General features: G+C 45.9%; 1 protein-coding gene across 1 annotated transcript; it reads left to right on the plus strand.

Annotated features, from left to right (window-relative positions):
* The first annotated feature begins 5,137 nt into the window (after positions 1-5,137).
* Positions 5,138-24,541, plus strand: Csrp3 (cysteine and glycine rich protein 3). The gene is made up of 6 exons (XM_003462602.4): positions 5,138-5,331; positions 13,818-13,957; positions 18,354-18,522; positions 20,630-20,762; positions 22,786-22,879; positions 24,199-24,541. The coding sequence occupies exons 2-6, from the start codon at positions 13,846-13,848 to the stop codon at positions 24,273-24,275; spliced, it is 585 nt and encodes a 194-aa protein (XP_003462650.1). The 5' UTR covers positions 5,138-5,331; positions 13,818-13,845; the 3' UTR covers positions 24,276-24,541.
* Positions 24,542-24,655: the final 114 nt, after the last annotated feature.

Here is a 24,655-nt window from a genome sequence, read left to right on the forward strand (position 1 = left end):
GATAGTGCTGCTGAGCTGAAAAGCATCATAAGGAATTCTGTTATCACAGCAAACCATGAATGGCCATAAAAACAAGATTAACTTTAAAACCTTAGGTGAGATGAATAAATGAGTTGTTTGCTCCTTAGGTCTCACTTTATTTCAGTAAAGATGATAATATTTTATTTCTTGGGAAAAAAGAAACATCTCAATGCACTCACGTGTTGCTTTTCCATCTCTGTGCCTCTCACAGAAGGGGCACAGGGTCAGGGGCAGCCTTTGAATGGTAGGTGAGAGTTAATTTTCTTTGAAATAAGAACCAATGACAAATGTCAACCCACTGGTGCATAGAGGCGGTGAAAAGCTCTAGTGACTCCAAGAACATGGCTGACATTGAATTCATTACAGTCCAATTATGTTTCATTTCAGGCTGGTTTGAATGAGCAGATGAAAGCTAATATTCCTGGACCTTCAAGTTCTATAAAACAATCCTTCCTTTGTGTGATGTGTTTAGAGCAATGGTTTCCAAGGTTGGAGCAGGGGTGGACAGCACCCTAAAGAAGATGTGAAATAGTAGGATATGAGATAAAGAATTGGAATTGGAATGATATTTACCTTATCATTTTAGCACATAGTTCTAAGTATGATTTATAATATAAGTATTATTATGGAAATGTATTTATAATTTATAAGAAAAAATTAAGTGTATGCATGTGAACATTGTGTGTGTACACACACGGGTGGGTATTGCTCATTATGTTTACTGAGGGGATTGAGATCAAACAAATTTGGGGACCAGGTTGTATAAATGTTTGGAAGTGAAACCTGGGTTTGAATTCCCCATCTCCCTTGTGATGTGCGCTTCCCAGTGATTCACTGTGTCTTAGTTATTGTAGGGAATGAAGACAAGGCAGCTGTGGGTTCCAGTCCTAACACTGTCATCAACATGTTGTACCTTCAACCATGAGGCCACTGGGAGGTTTTCCTCATTTCTATGAGCTTGCGTTTATTTCATTCCTCACTCATACAATGGGGGAAAATAATAATATCTCCTTAACAAAGTTAACAACATTGTTAACAATTAACAAAATAATATCTCCTTAACAAACAGGTTTAAAGAAACAACTGTTCATAATTTAGTTCCCTTTCCTTTCTGACTTGGGGCATAAGGTAATGTTGTAGGGTGTGTGATCTCAGACGGTCCTCACTTCACAGCTGGCCATTCCATGGCCTGTTCTTCTTAATGGTTTGCTGATTAATACCTATCCTGGGAGAGGACTGAGGCAGAAACAGTGAGCTCAAGTCTTACCATTACCATTCACTAATCACTGAGTCAATGTTCAGCTGGCATTCAGTGAGCACCCTGCTAAGTGTCCAACAAACGCTTAATATTATATACTCTTCATTGCATCTTGAAAGAGATTCAGGGGTTTTTCGGATAAGGAAGCTCTAGAGCAGGGCTGTCCAACAGAGCTTTCAGAAACAACAGATCCGTCTGTACCTGTGCTATCCACTATCACTCCTCACAGGTGGTTATGAAGCACTTGAAATGTGGCTGCTGGGACTGAGGGATCAAATTTTCAAATTTTATTTCATTTTATATAATTTTGACTTAAGCAGCCATGTGCTGTCATTGCCTGCTGTGTTAGACAGTACAGCCTGGAGACTGTCAGTGAACCATGGAACTCCAGTAAAAGGTTTAATAGAATATAAATCAGAACTAACACCAAGGAACAGCAACAACGACAACAAAAAGGCTGCCCATAAAAAGGTGGAGAAACTTCAAGAGCTTCCAGAAAGCAGAGAGATGTGGATTTGCAGAGAGGAAAGGCTGGAACGTGTGCGGCTGGGCACTGTGCAGAGGGGAGCAGTGCAAACCCGCAATCAGTGGCTCTCCTTAGAAGTGGCTCTGAGCATGCGGGGCCGGGATGATGATTAAGAAATGGATTCTGGGCCAGTAGCCACCATCTGTTTTCAGTGTGCCCCCAGGCTTAGGTGTGGGAGAGCCCAGGAAACTCCCTGGAGAGCCAGTGACCTCCTGAGAGAGTGAGAGGTCCCATCCCACATTCCGGCCAGGTGAGGAGCCAGCACAGCACACCACCAGGTAGCACTATCCACCCCTACCCATGACTACTGCGGGGAACACCTCTAACACAGTGATATCAAGAGGCGAGCAGGAATATAAATAAAGTGATAAACATCTAGCCAAGAATCCCAAATACATGTGAAAGAAAGAGTGAGTCTTGAACGAGAAACACCAAACTAAAAAAAAACAAACAAACAAAAACTGATTCCCAAGGAAATAAAACTAATAGAGCAAATAAAAGACTTCCCCTGAATTAGCATAATTAATATCCTCAGAGAAATTCAGGATTATATGTCATAAAGCAATTATAAATTATTAGAAAATAAGTTGATGAGTAGCAGAATGCACTTGGATAACATTCAAGTAGTACTTTAAGGCCTTCTTTTTTTTATCTTTTATTTAAAGGAAAAAAACAAAACAGTATAAGGGTACAAGGAATACAGAATTTAAAAAAAAAAAACAGTAAGAAATCACTAGTTAATAGATTACATATTGTCATCTTAGAAATAGTTGTTCAAGTTACTGGCTTAAAAGCATAAAAAGTGGGCATTCAAACAGTGAGACTGCAAACAGTTGTGTTCAATGATCCAACAAAAATTTAGTAATATGGTCATCTATCTTAACACACCTAAACACACTTGCACTTGTATCCTTTAGAGAAGGAATTCTTAAATAAACATAAAAGGACAAAGTTCTAATTCTGGAAGGAGGAATTAATGAAAAAAAGTGTTTAAGTTTCTAAGGCTGAAAAATAAATGTCAGCTTTCAGGTTGAAGTAATGCTCCATTTATCAAGCAAAATCAATGTCAAAAGCCCTGAGAGGATTTTTATGAAATTTAAGAGAAGATCCTAAAATTTTCCAGAGGAAAGAAACTTAAGTTAATAAAAGACCATAAATAAGAATGACATCAAAATCACTATCTCAGCACTGCTAGAATGTGGTAAAAAATTTTTTCTTTTTAATTCTGACTAAAAGGCATTTGAAAACTAGATTCTTAGGTTAACCCACAGTAGCATTAAAGTGGAAAACAAAACTAAGGTTGAACTGGGTCCCTCCAAAATTCGTATGTTTAAGTCCTAACTACCAGTACCCTTGAATGTGATACTGTGTTTAGAGACAGCACCTTCAAAGAAATAATGGGGGTCAAATGGAATCATATGGGTCGGTCCTGATCAATATGACTGATGCTTATGGGAAGAGGTGAATAGGACACAGACACACACAGAGGGAAGACCAGATGAAGACCGAGAGAAGACCAAGGAAAAACACCCAGAAAACATCAGCCAGTTCTTTTCCAAATGCATGAGAACTTAATACTTTTAGTGAGACTGAGTCTCTCTTAATCAGTTCATCCAGAATGCATCCTCATTTTCTTATACACAACAATGAAAAACATAAGCTACAGAAAGTCTGCAAGAAGCAGCAGCTGAATGAAGAAAATGGCATAATTTATGATTAAGTTAAAGGAACTTTGAATGCATGATGCACAGCTAATGATGATCTGAAACTGACAGCCCAGATGGTCTGCACATCTCGTGGGCAGGGTGTGAGGGCAGGGTCAGGGGCTAGGAAGTCGGCAAGGGCGAGGCAGTAAAAGTGTGCTACTGGTTTCTAACTCTACAGCTTTGTGCCTTCATGTTCTATTTAAGATCATCTGCAGAATAAAGTACTGTTGCTAGCACACATACACCTAATTTTGGATGTCACTACCCTAGTGGACTTCAGAAGTCCTGTACAGCCTTAATATTCAAAGGTATTCATCACTGTCTCCTTTCTAAGATGAACATGTTATTCCATGAAAATTCAGACCAAGGATGTCTCCTGGAAAGTGGTGGTCCAGCCATCTTTGTGAAATTATCACAACTCTCTGTCTTTTGGTTTTTATCTTATTTTTTTGTTTTTGGGTTTTCAAGAGAGGACCTCGCTGTGTGGTTCAGCCCGGTCTTAAACTCACTGTGTAGCCTAGGCTAGCCTTGAAGTCCTGGCAATCATCCTGCCTCAGCCTTCCAAATGCTGGGATTACAAGCATGTACCACCACATCCCAGATATCACAATTATTTTGACAGTAAAACAGTCCATCTTTTAATCAAGTACTTTGTGGGCATATAACAGAGGAGACTTGAAGGGCTCCATTTCATAATCCTCCTTGTTTGGGGCTCATCACACCTAACTTCCGACTTCCAGGTCAACATGAAAGTACCTGAACCTGAGGAACAGATGGCGTGAATTCCAGTCTAGACCCTGCCATTGTTCAGATTAGATGCCTCAGGTTTCTCATCCACTGCATGAAGAATTGGCCTTTAAATCTCTGAACTCAGAGTCAGCTATTAAATTGCGTGATTCAGGGGTGGGGGTTTAGCTAGGCAGCGTAAGCGCCTGCCTGGCAAATGCGAGGTCATGAGTTTGATCCCCAGTACCAATAAATAAATAGATCAATTCTACGATTCATGTGGATCCATGATATTGATCAAAGGCAAACCACATGCATTCCAGTCAAAGAGAAATTAGACTTCCAAACAAAATATGAGTCTGCAGAGACTTTTCATAACGTGTCATAAACATGATGTTATGGTGGTTAAAATAATGTATTGTCCGGTCAGATTCTTAAACAAAAGGGAAATGGTAAACAAAGAACCTCAAAACTTGAGAGAAAGTTTATTCTTCCTACTACAGGTGAAGGCTTCTGGTGATTAGCTGACCTTCCCCCACCTCCAAACGCCTAACGAGATTAGTTACATATCACTTCAGACCCCGTCCCTTCCTCTTATTTTTAGCTCTGAGTTCTCCTAACGAGTGTGGTGGCTCATGTCTAAGAATTCCAGAAGGTTCCCAGAAATGGCTCCTGATTCATTTGCAGGTAACTTGGGTCAGTTTCTAGCACAGCCAGTGGAGTGGGGGTCCAGAGAACTGGTCCTTAGATACAAAATCCTTTGCTGCTGTTTCTACCCCAAGCGCTTGACCGGAAATCATATAGTACACAAATGGGTCCCTTGGTGCTGTAGGAAACTGACAATTAAAATAGAAGTCCAGTGATATTGTCTTCAAGAGCCACCAGCTGGTGTGGGGGGAACAAAACTCGGGGCTTTGCTCACAGGCTATTTTCAGCTTCTGATAGCACTTGTGTTGCTGTGTCTTACTCACGCTCTCCCCTCGGCCTCCCTCCTGCCCTTCCCTCGCAGGCCAAGGCTGCTAACAGCCTCCATATATTTAAAGAGGGCAAGAGCCCCCCCCCACTCAGTGAGCCGACACAGAGCACGCGAACCGGTGAGTGGAGTGAAGCAGGCATGTGAGCCTGGTGAGGGCTGTCTGAGTGGCTGATGGGGACCCAAAGGGACCCCACCGAGGGACTGAGTGTTTTACGTCTCATGTACCAGCATCCAGTCTGGCTTTGTGCAAGATTCCTCAAGTTATGCTTGATCTTGGTGTTGATCTAGTGATTGCTTAAAAAGTATTAAAGGCCTGATTAATATCTGGGGGTTTAGGATCTGGGCTGGAACTCAGCGCGAAAGTGCTTGCCTAGCATGCATGAGGCCTTGGGTTTGATTCTCTGGGGCTGGTGGTTCAGGGGAAACTCAGGGACCGAAAACTGAGTAAGGAGTTACTTTTGGCCTAAAATCGCTTTTCCTGTCATCTTAGTCGGATGGCAGAAAGAAGAAGGAAATAATGAGAATTCGCTGGACCCAAAGTCAAGATGCTTGCATTTTAATCCAAAAAGCACCATGTAACTAGTGGGTGAGGGATTGTCAGAAACTTCCTGTCCTTGGGATCTTGTCACCTCTCCCTCAAGAGTTGATAGGGACATGGCGGCATTTTTCTAAACCATGAAGTGCAGTGGTAACCGCCACATTGCTACAGAAGACATTGTCCCCCAAACTAGAAGGAAGGAAGTGAAAGACTGAGACACTGGCTTGTTGGTTTCAAATAGATTTTATATCCAAAGATGTTCAGTGACAAGCTTGCTGTTAATCATTTGAAATTAATCAAAAGTAGTCCTCCCAAAAGACATGACTATGATGAAAACTCATTAAGAGTGTTTGTGTAGTGGGAGTGTAATGCCCAGCGGGGGCAAGGCGTGATTCCCAGAGTTTCCGGTAAGTTTCAGTCAAGGATTTCTTTTTAATACTCAGTGAATGGCAGGCGTAAGTGTGGTTGGGACTGAGAAGTGCTTTGAAGCAGTGGCCTGGCTGGAAGCCCTGCCGAGAGATCAAAGCTGCCGCTTTGAATTTCTGCTCCTCCCTGAGCAAAGCAGTGGCTTCTCCAGGAAGGAAGAACTGGGTGACCACCCAGGGAACCTTGTCTGACTGCAGTGACACACGCTCTGATGAGCTCTCTCCTGCCTCAGGGCTGCAGCAGCAGAGGCAGTGTCATGCAGGAACAGTGTGGCACGAACGGAAGAGAAGTGGCAAAGTGGGCCAGCCTGTGTCCCCAGCTGACCTTTGTGATTAAATCTCAACGACGGTCACATTCATTTCACCCCAGTGCATGTGTAAAATCCCCCAGAAAATGTGGGGGATTTTCCTGATTTGATTTGGTTCCCTTCTGAACAAATCAGTCATTTGTGGTCAGTGGAAATGACCTCTGGCATTCAGGCAGGAGGAGTAGCTGACCCAGGGCATGGTGCCATCCTCACGCCTGGACAGACAGGTATTCTGTCACCTGGACACACAGACCAGCCATCGAGATAGAAGAGGCCGGGAGGCTGAGAGAGGCAGCCGGGGAAGGAGACGGGTTTGAGCACCAGTGGTCACCAGACCAACCAGCAAATCCCCTTAGGGAGACAGCAATAGAGCCTTGGTGGATGGAAAACAAATTCAGAAATCCTGGAAGCCCTGAGAAGAAAATAAAAAGCATCCATCATGGGGTCAGCTCAAAGTCTAGCTCCTAACATCCCTTAGCTTCTCAGCTCCCCTTTTCTGAACAGTGAAATTAAAGTAAGCCACTTGTCTCGAAGGGATTTGTGAGAACTGAATGGGACAGAGTACGAGAAAGTACTTCGGGGAGTTTAATAAAACTGTACAAATACTCAAGGTCTTTTAGAGAAACCACACGCCCACATCTGATGGCTTGTAGAGAATTTCTTTTAAAGAGCAGGGTGATGATGAAGTCCAGAGGTCAGAGTGGGGAGCAAGGTGAGCAGGAAGTAGAAGATGATTAATTTGGTTTACCAGAGGAAGGACACAGGCCCAGGAACACAACAGCCAGGAGACGCAGCTCCAAGCAGGCGGACTTCCCATGACGAGCGTGCAGCTCGTCTGGACGAGGTCCGGACGACTGTGTGAAGGCTGTGCTTCAGGGCCGAGGAGAAGCAGGAAGGCTGCAAAAGTGAAAAACTGCAAGTATTCAGCCTAGGAAGGAAAGTAGAGGAGGGCGATTGTCTTGAGGGCCATGAGTAGTGGAAGAGTTCTTCTGAGCTTGGCTGGGGACTCACCCCAGCAGCGGTTGGCACTGATTTGATGGGTGCCTGACTGCCCAAGGCAGCCTCAGAATAAGTAAGAACTTATTGAACTGTCATAGAAAATCCTGAAAAAGTAATGTTTCAGGAAGAAACTGATGTTTAAGACAGCGTAGTCCCTGCACAGGGTCACAATGGAAGCGAGAAGTGGAGCCAGGATTTAGACTAAGGTACAACGTGACCTACAATGAGGAAAGGACAGAGTGAGTTTTGGCACATGTGAGCAGGGCGCGACTCGGAGTTAGTTTCAGAAGAGCCATAACAGGACCATGTGTCACAGCCTTAGTTTAAAGGCCGCCTCTGCCATGCCCCAGTTTTAAAGTGGTGAGCCAACACAAGGGTTTATTTTCTTGCTGGGAAGAAGAATCCTCTGCTTCTCCGGCTCTGAGAAAGTGCCAGTGACTGGGGGCTTTGCGGACACATCTGTGCTCAGAGCCTTAAGAGGAAGTCATCGCCCTTGAGTGTCCTACAAGGTCACTGTCTAGGGTGGGCATCATGCTTCCCTTCAAAGCCCACATCATCAGCCACATGAGCTCAACCAGAGCTGCTCAAGAGAGGCAGGGGTTGTGCATGGGAGAGACTCAGGGTCTCCACAGACTGGAAGGCAAGGACACCAGGTGGCCTCTCTCATAGCCTGGCTACACCCGTGTGGCCTACTCCTAGGCTAAGAAACAGCTGGTTGATAGCCTGAGCCAGGTGGGCCATAGAAAAAGCAACAGGGGATGGATTTGCTTGTTTATTAAGAGAATGGATTTGAAAATTAAAGATGAAATAGTACCACTACCACCAGTAATGATAAACCAACTACATTATTGAATATCTGCTGTGATTTATATGTAGCACTGACAAATTGCATTTTAGTGATTATTGTCTTATTCAACCTAAAAACAAGCTTCTCAGAAAAGCTTCCTCATCCTGACTTCCCAAGCCTGAGGACGGGGCTCAAGGATCAGAGCTGTTTGTCCAAGTCCAAGGGTTGGTGACCCATAGTCACCAACTTGGTTCTTTCCAAAGCCCATGCTGTCTCACTACACTGGGCCAGCAGTCTCACCTGCGCCGGGGAAGAGGCAGCATCGCAGAGGGTACTTCAGGGCAGCATCTGTGCAGGGAGAGGCTTCCACCAGAGTTCAGATCCTCCAGTCTGTTTCAGGTCTTCAAGGACCCTTGAAGCGGCTTCACAGTATCAGTGCCACTTGGATGACTCATTGCCACCAGAGCTGAAATCAATAGTGACAGAGAACTCTCAAGCCCTTTCCACATTTGAACAGTGCTGACTTTTAGAAAATTCTGTATTTTACTGAATGAAATTCCTGTTCCTCTCCCTGGATGTTGGAGACAACAGATCGGATCTGTCAGATCTCAGTCCCCATCCTGGGGAAGTCTGGTTGATGGAAGCGTTGGTGACTGTCCGCTCCCCAGCATTTGTAAGAAGCTTCTGAGAAGCATAGCCACAGAGCCGGGCTAGCTGGGTGTGACCTGCAGCTCTGACACTTGGGCTAGCTGTGTGACCGTACATGTGCTACCTAAGCTCTCTATTCAGTTTTTTCATCTGCAAAATGGGGATAGCAAAATTTGTTGTTTGGGGCTATTGTCAATACTAAAGATGATGACTGTAAAGCTTCTGATGAATAGTAAATGGTAATAGCTACTATTAAAACGAGAACATGGCTTTGGGCGCAGGGATCAGAGTTGCAATCTAACCAGGGGACCCATTCCAGCCTGGTGACCTTGGGAGAGTGGTATAGACTCTGTCTCCCCATCTGCAAAGTCTATGTTGCCATGGTACCTAACTGAAGGGCTGTTGTGAGCGTTCCATGAGGTGTCCAGTGCTATGTTCCAGATGTGTTCTCTTCAGTGACACCCAGATTGTGTTCCTTGGCCCATGAGCATCGCCTCACCATCAGGTGTGTGTCCCCATGTCCACTGGTACAGAAGATTTAACTCACTGTGGGGAGTCAGGCATCTTGGTGGGAGATGCAGTGAACCACGGAGCTAAACACCGGCATTGTCACTTGAAGTCTCCATGTAAAGTCATAATCTAAGGTTTCCTCCAAGATTTGTGTGTATGTGTGTGGTATGAGGGTTGAACCCAGGGATACACTATTATGGAGCTACTTCCTTAGCCCTCTTTGTATTTTTTATTTTGAGACAAATTCTCACTAAGTTGCATAGGCTGGCTTCAAACTCATCAACCTCCTGCCTCAGCCTTCCAAGTAGCTAAAATCACAGATGTGTAGCACTGTCCTGCGTGGTTTTTTGGTTTTGTTTTGATTTTCTTCCAGTACTGGAAATTGAACCCAGGGTCTTATGTATGGGAGGCAGGCATTCCACCACTGAGCTGCTCTCCAGTCTTCTGTTCAGTCCTCCATTCTTTAGTGGACCCCTGCAAGGAAGAAATTGAATATCAATGACCATTTTCTATACCATGCTGACTATTGCCCTAAGGTGTCGTCTTTCTCCACAGTTGGAGGAAGGAGGGGGTGGAGAGGCTGGAGAGAGAGGAAGAAGACAAGAAAAAGAGGGAAGGAGAGAAGGAAGGAAGGAAGGAGGGAAGGAAGGAAGGAAGGAAGGAAGGACGGAAGGAAGGAAGGAAGGAAGGAAGGAAGGAAGGAAGGAAGGAAGGAAGGAAAATGAGAGGATATTGAAGTTCAGAGAGCTTCCATGGCTTTCCAAGATCACACAGCTTTAAGGAAGGAGCTGAAAGTCCAGCCTGTATCTGACTGAGAGCACCCACTGCCCACAGGCCCAGTACAACCTCCTTGGAAGCCTCATAGTTGAGTGTACACCAAGGGGTCTGTGACTGGGTCCCAGACTTCTCCACTGGCATCCTGCCAGTCCCAAGTTGGCACCGAGGGCCCTGCATTCCAGCTGCTGCCCATAGATTCCCAGTCTCTCCCATCTTGGACCTAACCCACAGCTTGCGTGTGACAGCACAGCCATCTCAGGGACTGGCCCAGGGCATAGTACCAGGCGATGCGATGGAGATGGTGGCCTGGGCGATAAATGGAGCTGAGTGACGAGCAAACCTAAATTTGGTGTCCCACCTTCAGTGACCCTTGCCAGTTCCAGGCAACGCTGATAAACAAATGGCCCATCTCTTGCTGCAGTGCCAGGGTAAACTCACATCTGAGCCTGGCCTGGAGTGTTGAAACACAGGAATTCCAAAGCAACTTAGGTTATGTTTGTAAGCCAGGACTTGGAGGTGCTTTAAATCACAATGACTTAATTAGCACACTGATGCTGTTTGAATAACCTGAAACAAAGCAGGTGACAGCTCCTCAGTATTGCTGTAGATTCCATCGTATTTCCATGATCTTCCCAGTGGTCCTATTCGAGAGAAGAGAGGACATCATCAACGTTTTTCCCCTCAAGTTCAAGGTCATTAGCTCACGTTAGAATCTGCATCTTTGGATTCACAATGCTTTGAAAAACCTTTTGGGCTGTGAATGCTAAAAGAAGATAATGAGAGATTTTTTTTGTTTTGATTTTGTGAGGTTTTTTTTTTTTTTTTTTTTTTTTTTTTTGGCATTTAGATTTGATTTCTACACTTCCATGTCTAGAAATGAAGCTGAGTATCTGTTAATACTTACAGATTTCTATTTTGGGTTTCAAATCCTGATGAATGCATGCCAGATATTTATAATCACCTAAAGCAGGCTCTGCTAGGATGCATTAGCCTGTCAAGAAGGTATTATCAGTAATCTTATCCTCATTTTGAAAAGTATGTCTAGGTAATTGTTGAATATACCCCAGATCTGCCTCTTGGGGGGATATAGAGGATATTTATATATAAATATATGTATACCCTCTAGGAGGCTCTGTCTCCCATTGACTTGCAGGGCTCGCCCGTGAAATCTCCACTGAAGATGTGAAATGAGAAATTTGACCTAGAGTTATTTTCATTGAAAATTTCCACATCATTAATTTCACAAGTGTCACTGTCACATTCCTAGATGAAATATATCCATTTCTGCTCTATTTTCTATTATGCTGAAACCAAGGATCAAAATGAACACAAACTAAACTATGTGATTGTACTGGTTTCTAAAAAATGTATTACGCTTCACGAGAGAAGGATGGGTCTCAGAATAATAAAATCAGCTAAGAAAACATTTACCTTTTATGGCACATCTGAGTTGTAAATGAGGGCATCAGACAATCTTGAAGGGGATCAGACAGACCTCAAAGTTCTGTGATTTAAATGAAGCTGAAACAAACCATGTAGGGTCTTTTAAAGGATATTACATTTCCTAGTCTTTCTGTGTGCTTGTCTTTTTCTTCTCCCTTCTGCATGAAATATCCTTCCCCCACATTCTCTGTCTGTTGAACTCCTATTCATTCTTCAAAACCTCATTTGGGTGTGATCTCTTCTGTGAACCTTAAAAAGCATTCACTGCATGCCTTTAGTTTCCATAGTGCTTCATGCAAGACTTTTCTCTGGCCCAAAGTAGTTTGCCTCCTACCTGTTTTTCACACTAAAACGTGGCTTCTCAATGCCAGGGGACAAAAATTACTCACTTTTGTAAGTGCCATCTCTTCAATCTGCTCCTGTGTACCCAGTGCTGTGCCTGACATCGGAATAGTCAGAAAGTAACTGCACAGCAAATGGATGAGAGCACGAACAAAGGAAAGAAGGAACACAGGCTCCACCCCAAGCCTTGCAGGGCAAAATCTCTTTCTTTTCCACCATACTTAACAATATGAGCTGCAGGAATAAGAATGCTACATGCTTTCCTTTTCGAAGTCATTTTCTGAAATGCCACTAAATGGAAAAGCCTGCTTGCTTCGCAAGGAGGGCAGGAGGATGTCCCTGCCCAACCCCCAGCTTTCCTGAGCAGGCAGAGACGCTCAGACTGGAACGTTCCCTGTAGGCCCAGCGTCAAGCTCAGTGGTGTTTGTTATTTACTCCTTGTCTCTTAGCAAAAACCGTCTTTGTTGTGAGACTGAGCGACCCAAGCCAGAGCCGTTGACCCAGGAGGCTTAGGTTATTATAAGAAGGTGACAGGCTTCCCAGAAGGGAAGGCGAAGGTCATAAGCGGCCAGTTGGAGTGGTCAGTGACAACAGGATGGGCCAGGCTGCTCAGAACCCAGAGGATCCTGGTGAAAACAGCTGCCCAGTGGCTGTGGGACTTCAGACAATTCTTTGAATATCATCAGCTTATTTCAGTTCTGTTCTGGAAAAAAGGACAAGATTCTTTGTTGTTGGAATAGAACCGAGAGTCTTTGCATTAAGTGACAACCCCAGGCCCCGCTATTTTCTTTTTTTCAGTGTTTTTTTTGAATCAGGGTCTCACCGAGTCACTGAGTGGTCCAGGCTGAGCTTGAACTTGCAAACCCCTTGCTTCAGCTTCCCCACTGGAATTAGGGGTGAAATATTACTTTTCAAAGTCCTCTTCTTCCCCTAGTACAGCGTTATTTAAATGTCATCCTGTAGTGAAAACAGTGTATGCTGGGACGGTGGCCACAAAGGGCTCGAGTCTGGGGCGCATCGGTACCACACACGGGCTCCCCTCCAGGGCTGCGGACTGTGTCCAGCCCTCTCCCGCTGCACGGGGTTGTTTCCTTTCCAAATGACTCTGTGAGGCCACAGGGAGGAAGGAGCACGGCTCTCATCACCTAGGTGGGAAGAGGCAAGGAGAAGCCAGGCGGCTCTTTCTCTGTCACAGCAAGTCGAGTACAGTGCTGGCAGCCCGGGCAGACTTCCATATATTTCATTGCCAGAGCCATGACAGTCTAAAAGAGCGGCTGTCCAGAGGTGAGGAATAAACCTGAGTTAAGAGGTTTTTAATGTCATACGTTATAAGCTAAGAACTTGCTACCCAAAGGCTTAGCGGTATCACCACTGCCTGTCCCGACCAGCCAGAATCTGTGTTCCCAGAGGCCCTGGGTGATTGGAGAGGCACTGGGTTAGAAGCATAACGTCAATGGCTGAGGTGACTCCCGCTTCTGATGGGACAATTTTTTAAACCATAGGTGGAAAAATGACTGCAATATTTGTATGTAATTTTAGATACACAACATTAGCCACCTGGGCCATCTGAGAACTGTGTGAGACTCACACAGGGTCGGATGTTATTGGAATTTACGGGAAAGAAAACAGTCCCAGAGTGATAAAGGGACCGTGCAAAGCCATCTGAGTGTCTGAACTAAGTGCACAGAACAGTTGTTTGCAGAATGAACGAATGAATGAATGAATGAATGAACCACTGAACAAATGAAGCTGGATTCTGGTCCTCAGGTGATCGCATACTCAGGTTCACTCCTGATATCACCTGGTACTGGTTTTCTCTTTTCTTAGACGTGATCTTAATCAGCGAGTCTTCAAAATGCCAAACTGGGGTGGAGGAGCAAAGTGTGGAGCCTGCGAAAAGACGGTCTACCATGCAGAGGAAATCCAGTGCAACGGCAGGAGTTTCCACAAGACCTGCTTCCACTGCAGTGAGTCGGGTGGACCCTGTGGGGTGTCTGCAGCAAAGTGGGCCTTTTCTTCTGGTTCTGGGGCCTTCCAGTTGAGCTACATCCTCACCTCCCACCCTTTCCTATAAGAGACTTTAACTCACCAAGTGTACTAAATTGCCCGGGGTGGGCTTAGATTTCACAATCCACCTAACCCAGGCTCCAAGAGTGCTGGGATTATAGGCGTGCACCCCCATACATGGTTAGGGGAGCATCTCAAGTACTCCTTTAACCACTTATCCAGCCTCACAGTGTTTGTCAGTCCACCTGAGCCAGGCCAGGGGCCTCGTGAGAACTGTCACCTGTGGGCCCCCTGGAGGAAGAACAGTACCCCCTGAGCTCTTTCTCCACACACATGCGGCTCACAGGCCATCTCCCTGCATCCAAGTCAAGATAAGCTGGCTCGCCCCTGTGCTCTGTGTGAAAACCCTGACCCAGCGGCGACATTCACCAAGTGTGACTTGGCAGAGAAAGGAGGCCAGCGATTATCTGGAACCAAAGTGGATTTGGCCTTCTGTCTTGTCCAGGGACCAGCTGTCACTGAAGCCAGCTGTGACTTGTCTTTCTTAAGAAAGAATCTGTGTCAGGTAGCGGGTAACACTTCTGTGCCGTTTCTGAAGCTCGTGGGCTGGTCACCAGGTCTCCATGAAGGCAGTCTTTATCACTGCCTACCGGACACAGATTCACAAATGTCAGAACTGGGGGAGCTTTGAGCTGCCATGATCATGTGACTGTCGGTAGAATCATTTCTCAGTCTCCAAACTCAGGTCACGTGAGGCAGAGCCTGGGAGTCCGCACCTTCAGTCTCCCAGGCCACTACTCTTTGACAAGATTGCACACTTCAGTTTCCTGATGGCTGGTTCTGTTCTGGATGACCCTGGCCCCATCGCTTTGAAACGGCCACTTACTTTCTCTGCTTCCTCATGTGGCTCTGGCTAAAGACTGTGCTTTGCTGGATATTTGATCGGCTCCTCCCTATCTAGCTCCTCATCCAGCCACACCCCCACGCTCTGCCCAGGGGCAGCAAGGCGCCATGGAGCAGCAAGCAGTTTCAAACAGAACCTAAAGGGCTGGGCTCCATCCGTCAGGAGAGGGAGACACTCCATCCTCAGACTGCTGGGAATAGTGACGTTGTATCAGCTGTGTGATCTGTATGCAGGTAGCAAACGTAATGATCAAAGGAGGAGACAGAAAATGAGGGTACCCTGCCCTGAGTGATTTGGTTGGCAGATTTAATGGTGCACTGGGTTTTCATCATGGGTAATTATTTTTAAGTTATCTTACACCATCCTCATAGTCATCATTATTATTCATTACTATCACAATTATCCAAAATTCATTCATCAGTAAGACAGTTCATTTCAGAACCCTCTAGCTTTTGTTTAAAAAAATGTCTAGTAGTCTTTAAATGAGGGATATTGGAAAGAACACCGGAACTGTAGTAAAAAGAACTAAGGTTTGAGGCTGGGCCTTGCTGTGTCCTGACTGTAGCCCTGGGGAAACTTTTTATCCTTGTGAGCCCCAATTATAAAATGGAGATGGTTGTCCCTCGCCACGTAGCGTGATACAGAGAAGACGTCACCTGAGGGCCTTGGTCTGGAAATCCAGCCTTCTGGGTTTCTCTCTCCTTTGACCAACATGGAGATCTGTGTGGGAACAGGAAGCTGTCCATGGTAGGTGGTGTCTTGTCTTGGCCAGGTAGCAAGAAGACACCCTGTTCAATGGAGTCACGGCAGAAGGGGTGGGACATGGGGTGCGAATCTGAGAAGTTTCAGGAGGGGTGTACAGAGAGTCCCAGGGAGGAGCATGTTCTTTTGTATTATTTTCACAAGATGACTTTTGGTTGCCAGAAATCGTGTTCAGAGAGCACAGGTCTACCTTAGCTCATCCTCTAGGAAGTGTTCTCCTGATTTCTAGATAAATAACCATAATTTATCACCATCCAAATCCTCTGTATCAGTGCTGTTCAAAAGAAATAGAATACAAGCTATACACATAACGTGTCTAGTTTGAAAAAGTGTGCCTAGCAAAAGCTCCAGAAGAATTTTGAAATCCAGTCTTCTAAAATATTGCAATTTCAATGTGTAGTCACATATCACATAAAGATGGGATATTTTACCTTTCTTTTGTGTTTGCACCGAGTATTTGATATACAAAATGTATTTCAGGCTTCCTGTCAGCAGGTGGCTAATGGCTGGGGTATAGGACAGCATAGTTCTCCTTGGTGAGAAGTCAGGGAAAGGCCGAAGAACTGGCCAGGGCAAGTGGGAGACAGGCTGGTGAACTGTGCTGAGGTGTATTGGTCACTTATTTCATTGCTGAGACAAGATATGTGACACCCAAAGGTAAAGGAATAAAGGTTTATTTGCCTTAACAGTCTGAGGGGTATCAGTCCATAGTCAGCTAACTGCAAGGCAGGGTGGCAGGCATGGCAGAGGGGCATTGCAGAGGAGAAACAGTCCACAGCAAGCAGCCAGATGAGACCGCATTGGCTCTCTTTTTGTTCTGTATATTTCAGCAGGGTCCTCTCCATAGAGCAGGTGTAACACTCACACCCTTAATCCCAACAGAATTACACCAAACCAATCAGTGGACTGATTTAGTAATCACACACTTGGTCCCTGCACCACACACTCTAGACCCAGCCACCTCTGAAAAGCCCCACCAATGACTACAGAAGGCTCTAGAGGGACAACTAGATACAAACCCTGACGGTGGAAGTCCAAGGATTTGAGATCAGCTATGGTTCTGCAATTTGCTGCTGTACAATTATGGACAGTGCATTGATTCCCACTGCCATGTGCTCTCATTCATCAGTTCATTCATTCAGTAAATGCTCACGGAGGACTAACTCTGGTTAAGGCCTCTGCCATGCCCTGGGTCTATTAAGGTAAAATACACTGGTCTTCCTGGAATCCAACACCTACCATCAGCAAATATGTGAGCAGTAGTGTGGAGGGTGCTAAAAGTAACAACAGAGACAGGCACCCACTTCCTATGCCCCTATATACAATATTCCCCCATTTTATTCTTCATGAAAAGATTGCCTTGTGTTCAAAAACAGATGCATTTAAACTTCGACCCACACACTATTGCCAAGATAATTGAATGAACTCTGCCACATGCTGGTCTCCCTGGCTCCACAGCCATCAAGCCCTAGCAACCACACCTTACAACGTCTGGCTTCTTTTCCACTCCTTTATTCAATTACATTAATTTTTAACAATAAAGTATTACTTGAAGAAGGCTTGTGGCCAAAAACAACCTCATATCACATTGGATTGCTCATAGAGATCATTTGATGGAATCGTTTAAAAAAGAGGAAAATAAATTTAATGTAAATTTTGTTTTTTCTGGGCTATAATCTCAGTGTTACAAGCACCATCCCTTTCAACAGTCTTTAAGGATTATTGTTGCAAAGCAAATTGTTACATTGGGGAAATCTTTATGTATTGCAAAGCTGTCTTTTGTTATGCTAATAGTGTGACAAATGCTTGTTGAGATACAGTTTGCAGGTGTCTGTCTCCTAATCAAGTGGGAAACTGGGCTGCTCTCCAAGGACTCAGACAGAAGGGTAGGTGAGCTGCTTAGCAAGCTGGACCAGCTGCCCCCAGAGTGACTGGCGGAAGATGTGAAGAGAGAGTGAGATACGAAGGTTCTCTGAGTTTTTATGAGATGAGAACAAGTAACATCTCGCAATCAATGTTTTATTGACATAGATGGTTAAATATTTGAAGAAGATACTTGACTTTTTCACATCTTTGCAAGTCTTTTTATTCAAGTTTGCAAGAAAACAAACATCTTCCTACAGATCTTCTCTTTGAAAGATTGGGGTGTGGGCTGTCTTATCTTTGGGGCTGCTTCACATGAGATCCTACAGAGCTAGTGAAGCCTGAGGGCTGCACAAGTCAGGTCTGTCCTTTCTGCCCCTCCCTTGCTTCCATAACTGGACCACCCAGACTGGTCTCCATGTTGACTGCCTCCTTACACTGCCCTTCAAAGGCCATGATAAGTACAGAGAGTGCTCCCCTCCTGCCTCAGCCCCACACTCCCCCTCCACACATGCATGCACCCACTTCCTGATGTCATCTGCCGGGATCTGTTGTCCAGGGACACTGTTCTCAGCAGATCTAAGACCACATGCTGGCCTGTGCCCTTTTCTTGCTGGCTACACTGTACACATCCTTTCTATTCTATGTGTCCCAATTTCCTCAACTGTGAAAATGGGACCCTCTTCAGGTCAGCAACTCAGACATGTTCTAGACAGCAATCAAAGTTGAGTTCTGGCCCCAACGCCTCCAAGCAAAGGTATTGGGGATGCAAGCCAGGGGAGGAGGATCTCAACCCCAGCCCTGACCCTTCTTCCTGTTCTCTGCAGTGGCCTGCAGGAAGGCTCTCGACAGCACTACAGTAGCTGCTCACGAGTCAGAGATCTACTGTAAGGTCTGCTATGGGCGCAGGTACGGCCCCAAGGGGATCGGGTACGGACAAGGCGCCGGCTGTCTCAGCACAGACACAGGGGAGCACCTCGGCCTGCAGTTCCAACAGTGAGTTACTGCCACACTCCCCCGCCCTGTTACAGTCTCCCATTACCAGGACAGTTCATTCCGTTCCCATAGCAACGTTTTCTGGAAGGGGGAGAATGGACTCCATTGTTGACTTGACGACAATAGGAATACTCACTCTGACCAAGTTCTAACAATATGTCATCGCTCCAAAGGGGTCTGTAATGATCTGCCTTTCTTAAGGGCAATTACTCTTACACCATGGCTCTGGCTTTGCATGTCAAGAGAAAACCCGGAATGTACAGATGTTCTATTGTTTGACCTTTCCAAAACTACATGGCGTCTTTCTTCCTCCCCTTTGAGGGTTTCTGTGTAAATCACATAAATATGGTGGGAAGGGGATGGTCATTCTCTATGTGCTTGTCACTAAAAGACTTCTTTCCTTCCATTGGAAGATGGCTAATGTCCACAGCATAGGGGAGGGGTCAGCGGGAATGGGCTGAGTCTCAGGAGGAAATAACCAATTACAAGTCGTCCGTGCGTCTCCCTGGCTGCCTGTTGCAGGAGCACTGCTGGATTTCCCCCAACACCATCCTGAAAAGTGGGACATAATAGTGGCCACCTCCCCCTACCAGCCTGCTTCGCAGCCCGCTTTCTAGATGATCACATTGACCTCTGGCCCAGAACTGAGGATCTTGTATGATGGCCAGTGGCCTGCAGCTGCTGCCTGGTCAGCTGGTATCCAGGCTCAGCCTTGCAGAGGGCCTGGCCAGAAAAGCCTTGCCCAACTGTGGGAGTATTCTCTGAGGCTCCCCCACAGAGCAGTTGGGACATCTAAGGGGCCATCTGGTTCCTTCACAAGGGAGTAACCCACCACAGGGCCTGGAAAAGTGGGGGGATGTGTGAGTATCATCCTGAAGAGAGAACTCTTTGTTAATTTCTTTGATTACCACATCCCAGCTGGAAACCTTTCCCCGCTAGGTACTAGGGATCAAACCCAGGACCCTCACATGAAGCTATATCTCCAGCTCACCTTTTAAAAAAATTATTTTCATTTTGAGACAGAGTCTTACTAAATTGCCCAAGCTGGGACTTAAATTTATGGTCCTCTTGCCTCAGCCTCCCAGAGAAACAGGATTTTAAGTATGCACCACCAGGCCTGGATTGAGACTTTTCATAAAGAAAAGATATAGCGATTGCATTCTCTACCCTGTATTATATAAAGCCCTCCTTCCGATATCTACAGCTCATTTTATTTTGATAAGGTCCAAAGAATGGCAAGAATCTACACCTGGAGGTTTCATCTCTCAGTCCCATCAGTTATGAGCTGCCTGCCTTTGGGCAGTTTCTCCTCCATGCTGCATACTTCATGGGGTTGTAGCAAGGTTCGAGCCATAGAATGTACATGGACGCACCAAAAGATCTAAGGACGTGGGGGCTATTACTGTCCTCTCTTTGGGACGCTGTGCTCATGGGGACAAGTGACCTTGGGTACAGGACAGCTTAGACTGTGACAAGGAGAGCATCAGTCCCTTGCACTGCTGTTTATCAGGATCTGATCTGCACAACAATCAACCTCCCATCTTGCCCTAGACTTTCACAACGCAGTTCAGACAGCAAACTGTTGAGCTTTGAGATAGTGCAGAAAAGCCCAAACAGGCTAGCATAGCAGTCATAACTGCAGGACAATGACAAGACTAGAGGCAAGCACACATGGAGAACTTGCTGCATGCTTTACAACACAGAGGCTGTTTCATCCCATTTTTTTTTTTAAAGAAATACATTTTATTTTATTGTCTTTTTGAGATGGGGTCTTGTTATATAGTTCAGGCTGCCCTTTGGAGCCCAGGCTGGTTTTTATTTGCAGTGATCCTCTTGCCTCAGCCTTCTGAGTGCTGGGGTTATGGGAGTGTGCCACCACGCCCTGCTTAATCCCACTGCAGCAGGCCACGCAGGCTCTGTTCTCAGCACTTCCGCAAAGGTCTCCTCATTAACCCTCTCAACAGCTCTATAAGAAAGGTGCTGCGATCATCTCCATTTTCCAGATGAGGAGACAGAGGCACGCAGAAGTGAGGCAGCCCACTTGAGGACATGCAGCTCGCACTGTGTGCCCAGGAAGGCCTATACTTCATCAATCTATTTCCATTAGGTCCCCAAAGCAGGCACGATCAGCCACCGCCAGCAACCCTTCCAAGTTCACTGCGAAGTTTGGTGAGTCTGAGAAGTGCCCTCGATGTGGAAAGTCAGTCTACGCTGCTGAGAAAGTCATGGGAGGAGGCAAGGTAAGGCTTTCTGCATGCGCCACATGGGGTTTGCTCATCTACAACTGGATGCATGGGAGGGAAGGAGAGAACTGGGGCTGCTGGGAGGTGGGGACAGACCTGCACTGCCTTCAGGAAGTGCGATAAAAAATTAGTTAATGTTTACATTAAAAAGTGTACCACAGTGAAAGACATACTGACATTAATCCTCCTTCAAACACCTCTCCCTGGCTTTGAACACACTTCTCCCATTGTTCTTGACATTGTTTTTTGAGACAGGGCCTTGCTTGCTTGTTCAGACTGACCTTGAACTCTCTGTGTAGCCTGGCCTCAAATTTGCCACAATCCTCTTGCCTCAGCCTCCTGAGAGCTGGGATTACGGGTGTGTATCACCACGCATGGCTCTTGCCTCTTTCAGAAGTGGTCCTGGAAGTCCTTTTTCCTGAATGTCTTTACTTGTGGTATGTGACTGATCCACTGTCCTAAATCGATTCAAGATGTTTGCCAGTCATGGTGGTGCACACCTGTAATCACAGCATTTGGGAGGCTGAGGCAGGAGGACTGTGAGGAGTCTGAGGCCAGCCTGAACTACATGACAAAACCCTGTCTCAAAAAACAAAACAAAACACCCAACAAACAAACCAGAACCCCTAAACAAACAAACCAGTAAACCCCAAAAAGAAAAATGTTTACCTGTCATGGTAATTATGATTTTGGGGAAGAGCCAAAAAGTTGCATGGTACCAGACCCTGTGAATAAGGTGGGTGGCTACTTCCTGTTGGGTGGTATACAACAGCATACACCATGTTTTTTTTCATCACATCTTGCAAAGACACTCATGAAAGACGACTTCCAGAACTGCTTCAGAAAGTGTCAGAAAGAACAGTGGGATAGGTGGGTTTGAGGAGAGGGAGATTAATGGCAATATATGCTCTACTGTAATACATTTTTACTCAAACTTTCACTGTAAAGTTTGATCACCCCTTGTAGATCACAATACATCCTCACTCACCTGTCTGGGATGTGACTGTCACCTAGAAGTGTCCTTAAAAAATAAGAATAGATGTAGTTTGCTGCAATGCGTGTTAACTTCATAGGACAGTGGAGAATCCATGGTACATGTTCCCCAGGGGCTGTTTGTGTCAAAAACCCTAAAAGATTCATCACCACTGTACTAGGACCAAGGCAGTGAGCTAAAGCTCTTGTGACACAAGGCACACAGGTCCCCCAGGATCCATGTACACAATCAGTCCACTAAGGTGTCAGCCCTGTGAACCTGTCTCTGCTGCATAATGCCACGTGCTCCTGTTGTCACCCAGAAACTGCCTCACAGCAGCATGACATACTCACAGATGTCCTGGGTTTCAGGAGAGGCATCAGATGTCGGAAACACTCAGGTGCAGTATTCTAAAAACCGTCTCTCAGGCCCACAGTCAGGGTACTCACCAAAGGAGCTGGACCTGAGGAAGGGGAAAATATCCTGCTGATACTAGATGTCAAGAAGAGGCTGGGACGGGATGGGCTTCGAGCCCAGAGACTGTCACTAACAAAGACCAGCCCTTCACAGACCTGTGACAGCCTCTAGCCGGAAAGATGTAATGTGTAGGCAGCGCAGGACATTTCAAACAATCCTAGCAACTCTGTCAGGGGCACTGTAGAATGAAGACAAGATTGATGACATACATGGCAGTGTGCTTCGTCACTGCTGTCTATCTTTATCTTTAGCACAAACATTACCTTCTATCCCAACCCCAAGTCCTATCTTGACCAGCACATTCCTTGGATCTTTTCACCATAGGAAAGCCCTTCCCTCTGTTCTTCTCTGGAGGAACTCATGTGCAAATCACTGCAATAAATCCATTTTCAGTATTCTGAGAAATAGTGGTCAAAGCCATTGTATTCATCTTCTCCAAAACCATGGAAAGTTTGATGGGGCTAGAGCCCCATTGAGTAGAGGAAAGCATGTTGTAGGTTGCTGCTAGAAAATTCAAAAGGTAACCAAAATGCACTGCTACCTCTGATAAGCCACTCTCATGCCCCTTAGCCTTGGCACAAGACCTGTTTCCGCTGCGCCATCTGTGGGAAGAGCCTGGAGTCCACAAATGTCACTGACAAAGATGGGGAACTTTATTGCAAAGGTGAGTGGCTCCGGAGACTTCTCTTCCCTTGGGGTATCCTTCGAGGGTAAGCCTGACCATGCCTAGAGGCCTCCTTGTGTCAACCAAGAGCAGGGCTGCTCCACCTGGGCAGAGTGTGGGCTCTCAGGATGTGGAGCAAAACTGTTTAAGAGAAATGCAGAGGATCACTTGGCCCAGTTCTGCTCCTCACCATGAAGGCACCCAGGGGGATCAGAGGCTTGAGGATGCTTAGCAGTGCAGGGCCGAGGGTGCCAGGTAGAGGAGAGGAAGGAAGGGGCCTGCCTCTGGCCCTGGTGAGTCCACCTGGGAGGCAGGTTGGAGGGCTGGGGAAGGAGGCAGTGTGTGTGGCCTCTCTTGAGTTTATCATGCTCTCTCTCTCTCTTCTCTTGCCCGTGTGCTGCCCTTTCCCCTCCTTCCATCTTCCTTCCTGTCTGTCCCTCATCCCTTCTGACATTTTGATTTCTGATGCTGCAGTCACTTAGTGATCATGGTGACAGAACTGGCTTTCCTCCTGGTCCTTGCAGCTCTCTATAACCCCCAGGTCCTGTGCAGAGACAGTGAGGCTCAGCTCCCTCCTAATACCATGAAAAGAAGGGCACTGGGACTGAGGCAACTGTCTCCACCCAAAGCCTCCGGGGCCTATTCTGTTGCTCTGTTGAACATCATCATTTAACGATGCTCCAGGAATCTCTAACTCTGTTGGGGGAGTCAGCGAGGGCAGCAGTGGGAAGAGGGTTTATAGAGCATTGTTCATTATGACTACAGGTTGCCAGAGCTTTTCCGATGAGACAGAATGGTCCTTGACTCAGCCCTTGATGGGAGGCTGCTTTCTCCTGGTAGTGGAGGACAGAGAGGGTCCTCACCATTCCCAGGCCATGAAATCCTAGAATCCTGTGGCTGGTGAGATCAGCATACAAGCTAATTCCATTTCCACATGGAGAAAGCTGCAGGGGAGGAACAATCACAATGTGGCTGCCTACAAAGAGGACAGCAATCAGCTGGGCTGATGGGCGCTTCTCAGAAGACACCCTTCCTCTGGGGCTCGGAGGGTGACTGTAGGTTTGGGAGGGGGCACTCCAGGACCAAGCAGCAGTGCCACTCAAGAGTGGACACCACAGCACGTTCTTCAACTCACAGGAGAAAAGGTCTGAAAACAAAGCAAAAGCAGATCTCTGAGAAATATCATTTATTCAAAAGTTAACTCACAGATACCTTTATGAAAAAAGTTGGCTTTCATAAGTAACGGACGGTGCCTCTGCACCTGATCTGAAACAGTGGTGCTAATCAACATTCTCCCTCTCTCCCTCCCTCTCATTCAGTTTGCTATGCCAAAAACTTTGGCCCTACAGGCATCGGGTTTGGGGGCCTTACACACCAAGTGGAAAAGAAAGAATGAAAAGAGTTTTGCTTCTCACATCCTTCACTACGGAAGGCGTTACTGAGTGATCCTCACAGAAGAAGCTTTTCCCAGTCAGCCTCCTTTGTGGTTTGGACAACATTCTCTTCAGAATTGTTTGTAGGCTTTTCCAAAGTAAAAACAACAACAACAGCAATAACAACAAATCTTTAGGAAAAAATCGTTTAAAATTTAATATGTAACAACTGCTTTATTATTTAAAATCCATGGGGTGGGAGAGGCAATAAATGAATGTCTTAGTGGTACCTTGTATGTTTTTGAATGTTTTTTTTGGAAGAGGAGTGTTCAAAACAGAGCTAATTCAAAAAATTAGCTGCAGAGAATGAATCTGGGTGTCAGTTGGGAAAGGAGAAGGGAGA

Source organism: Cavia porcellus, unplaced genomic scaffold, assembly GCF_034190915.1.
Source record: "Cavia porcellus strain 051 isolate PalLab524CR breed Dunkin Hartley unplaced genomic scaffold, mCavPor4.1 scaffold_9, whole genome shotgun sequence".
Classification (NCBI taxonomy): Eukaryota; Metazoa; Chordata; class Mammalia; order Rodentia; family Caviidae; genus Cavia; species Cavia porcellus.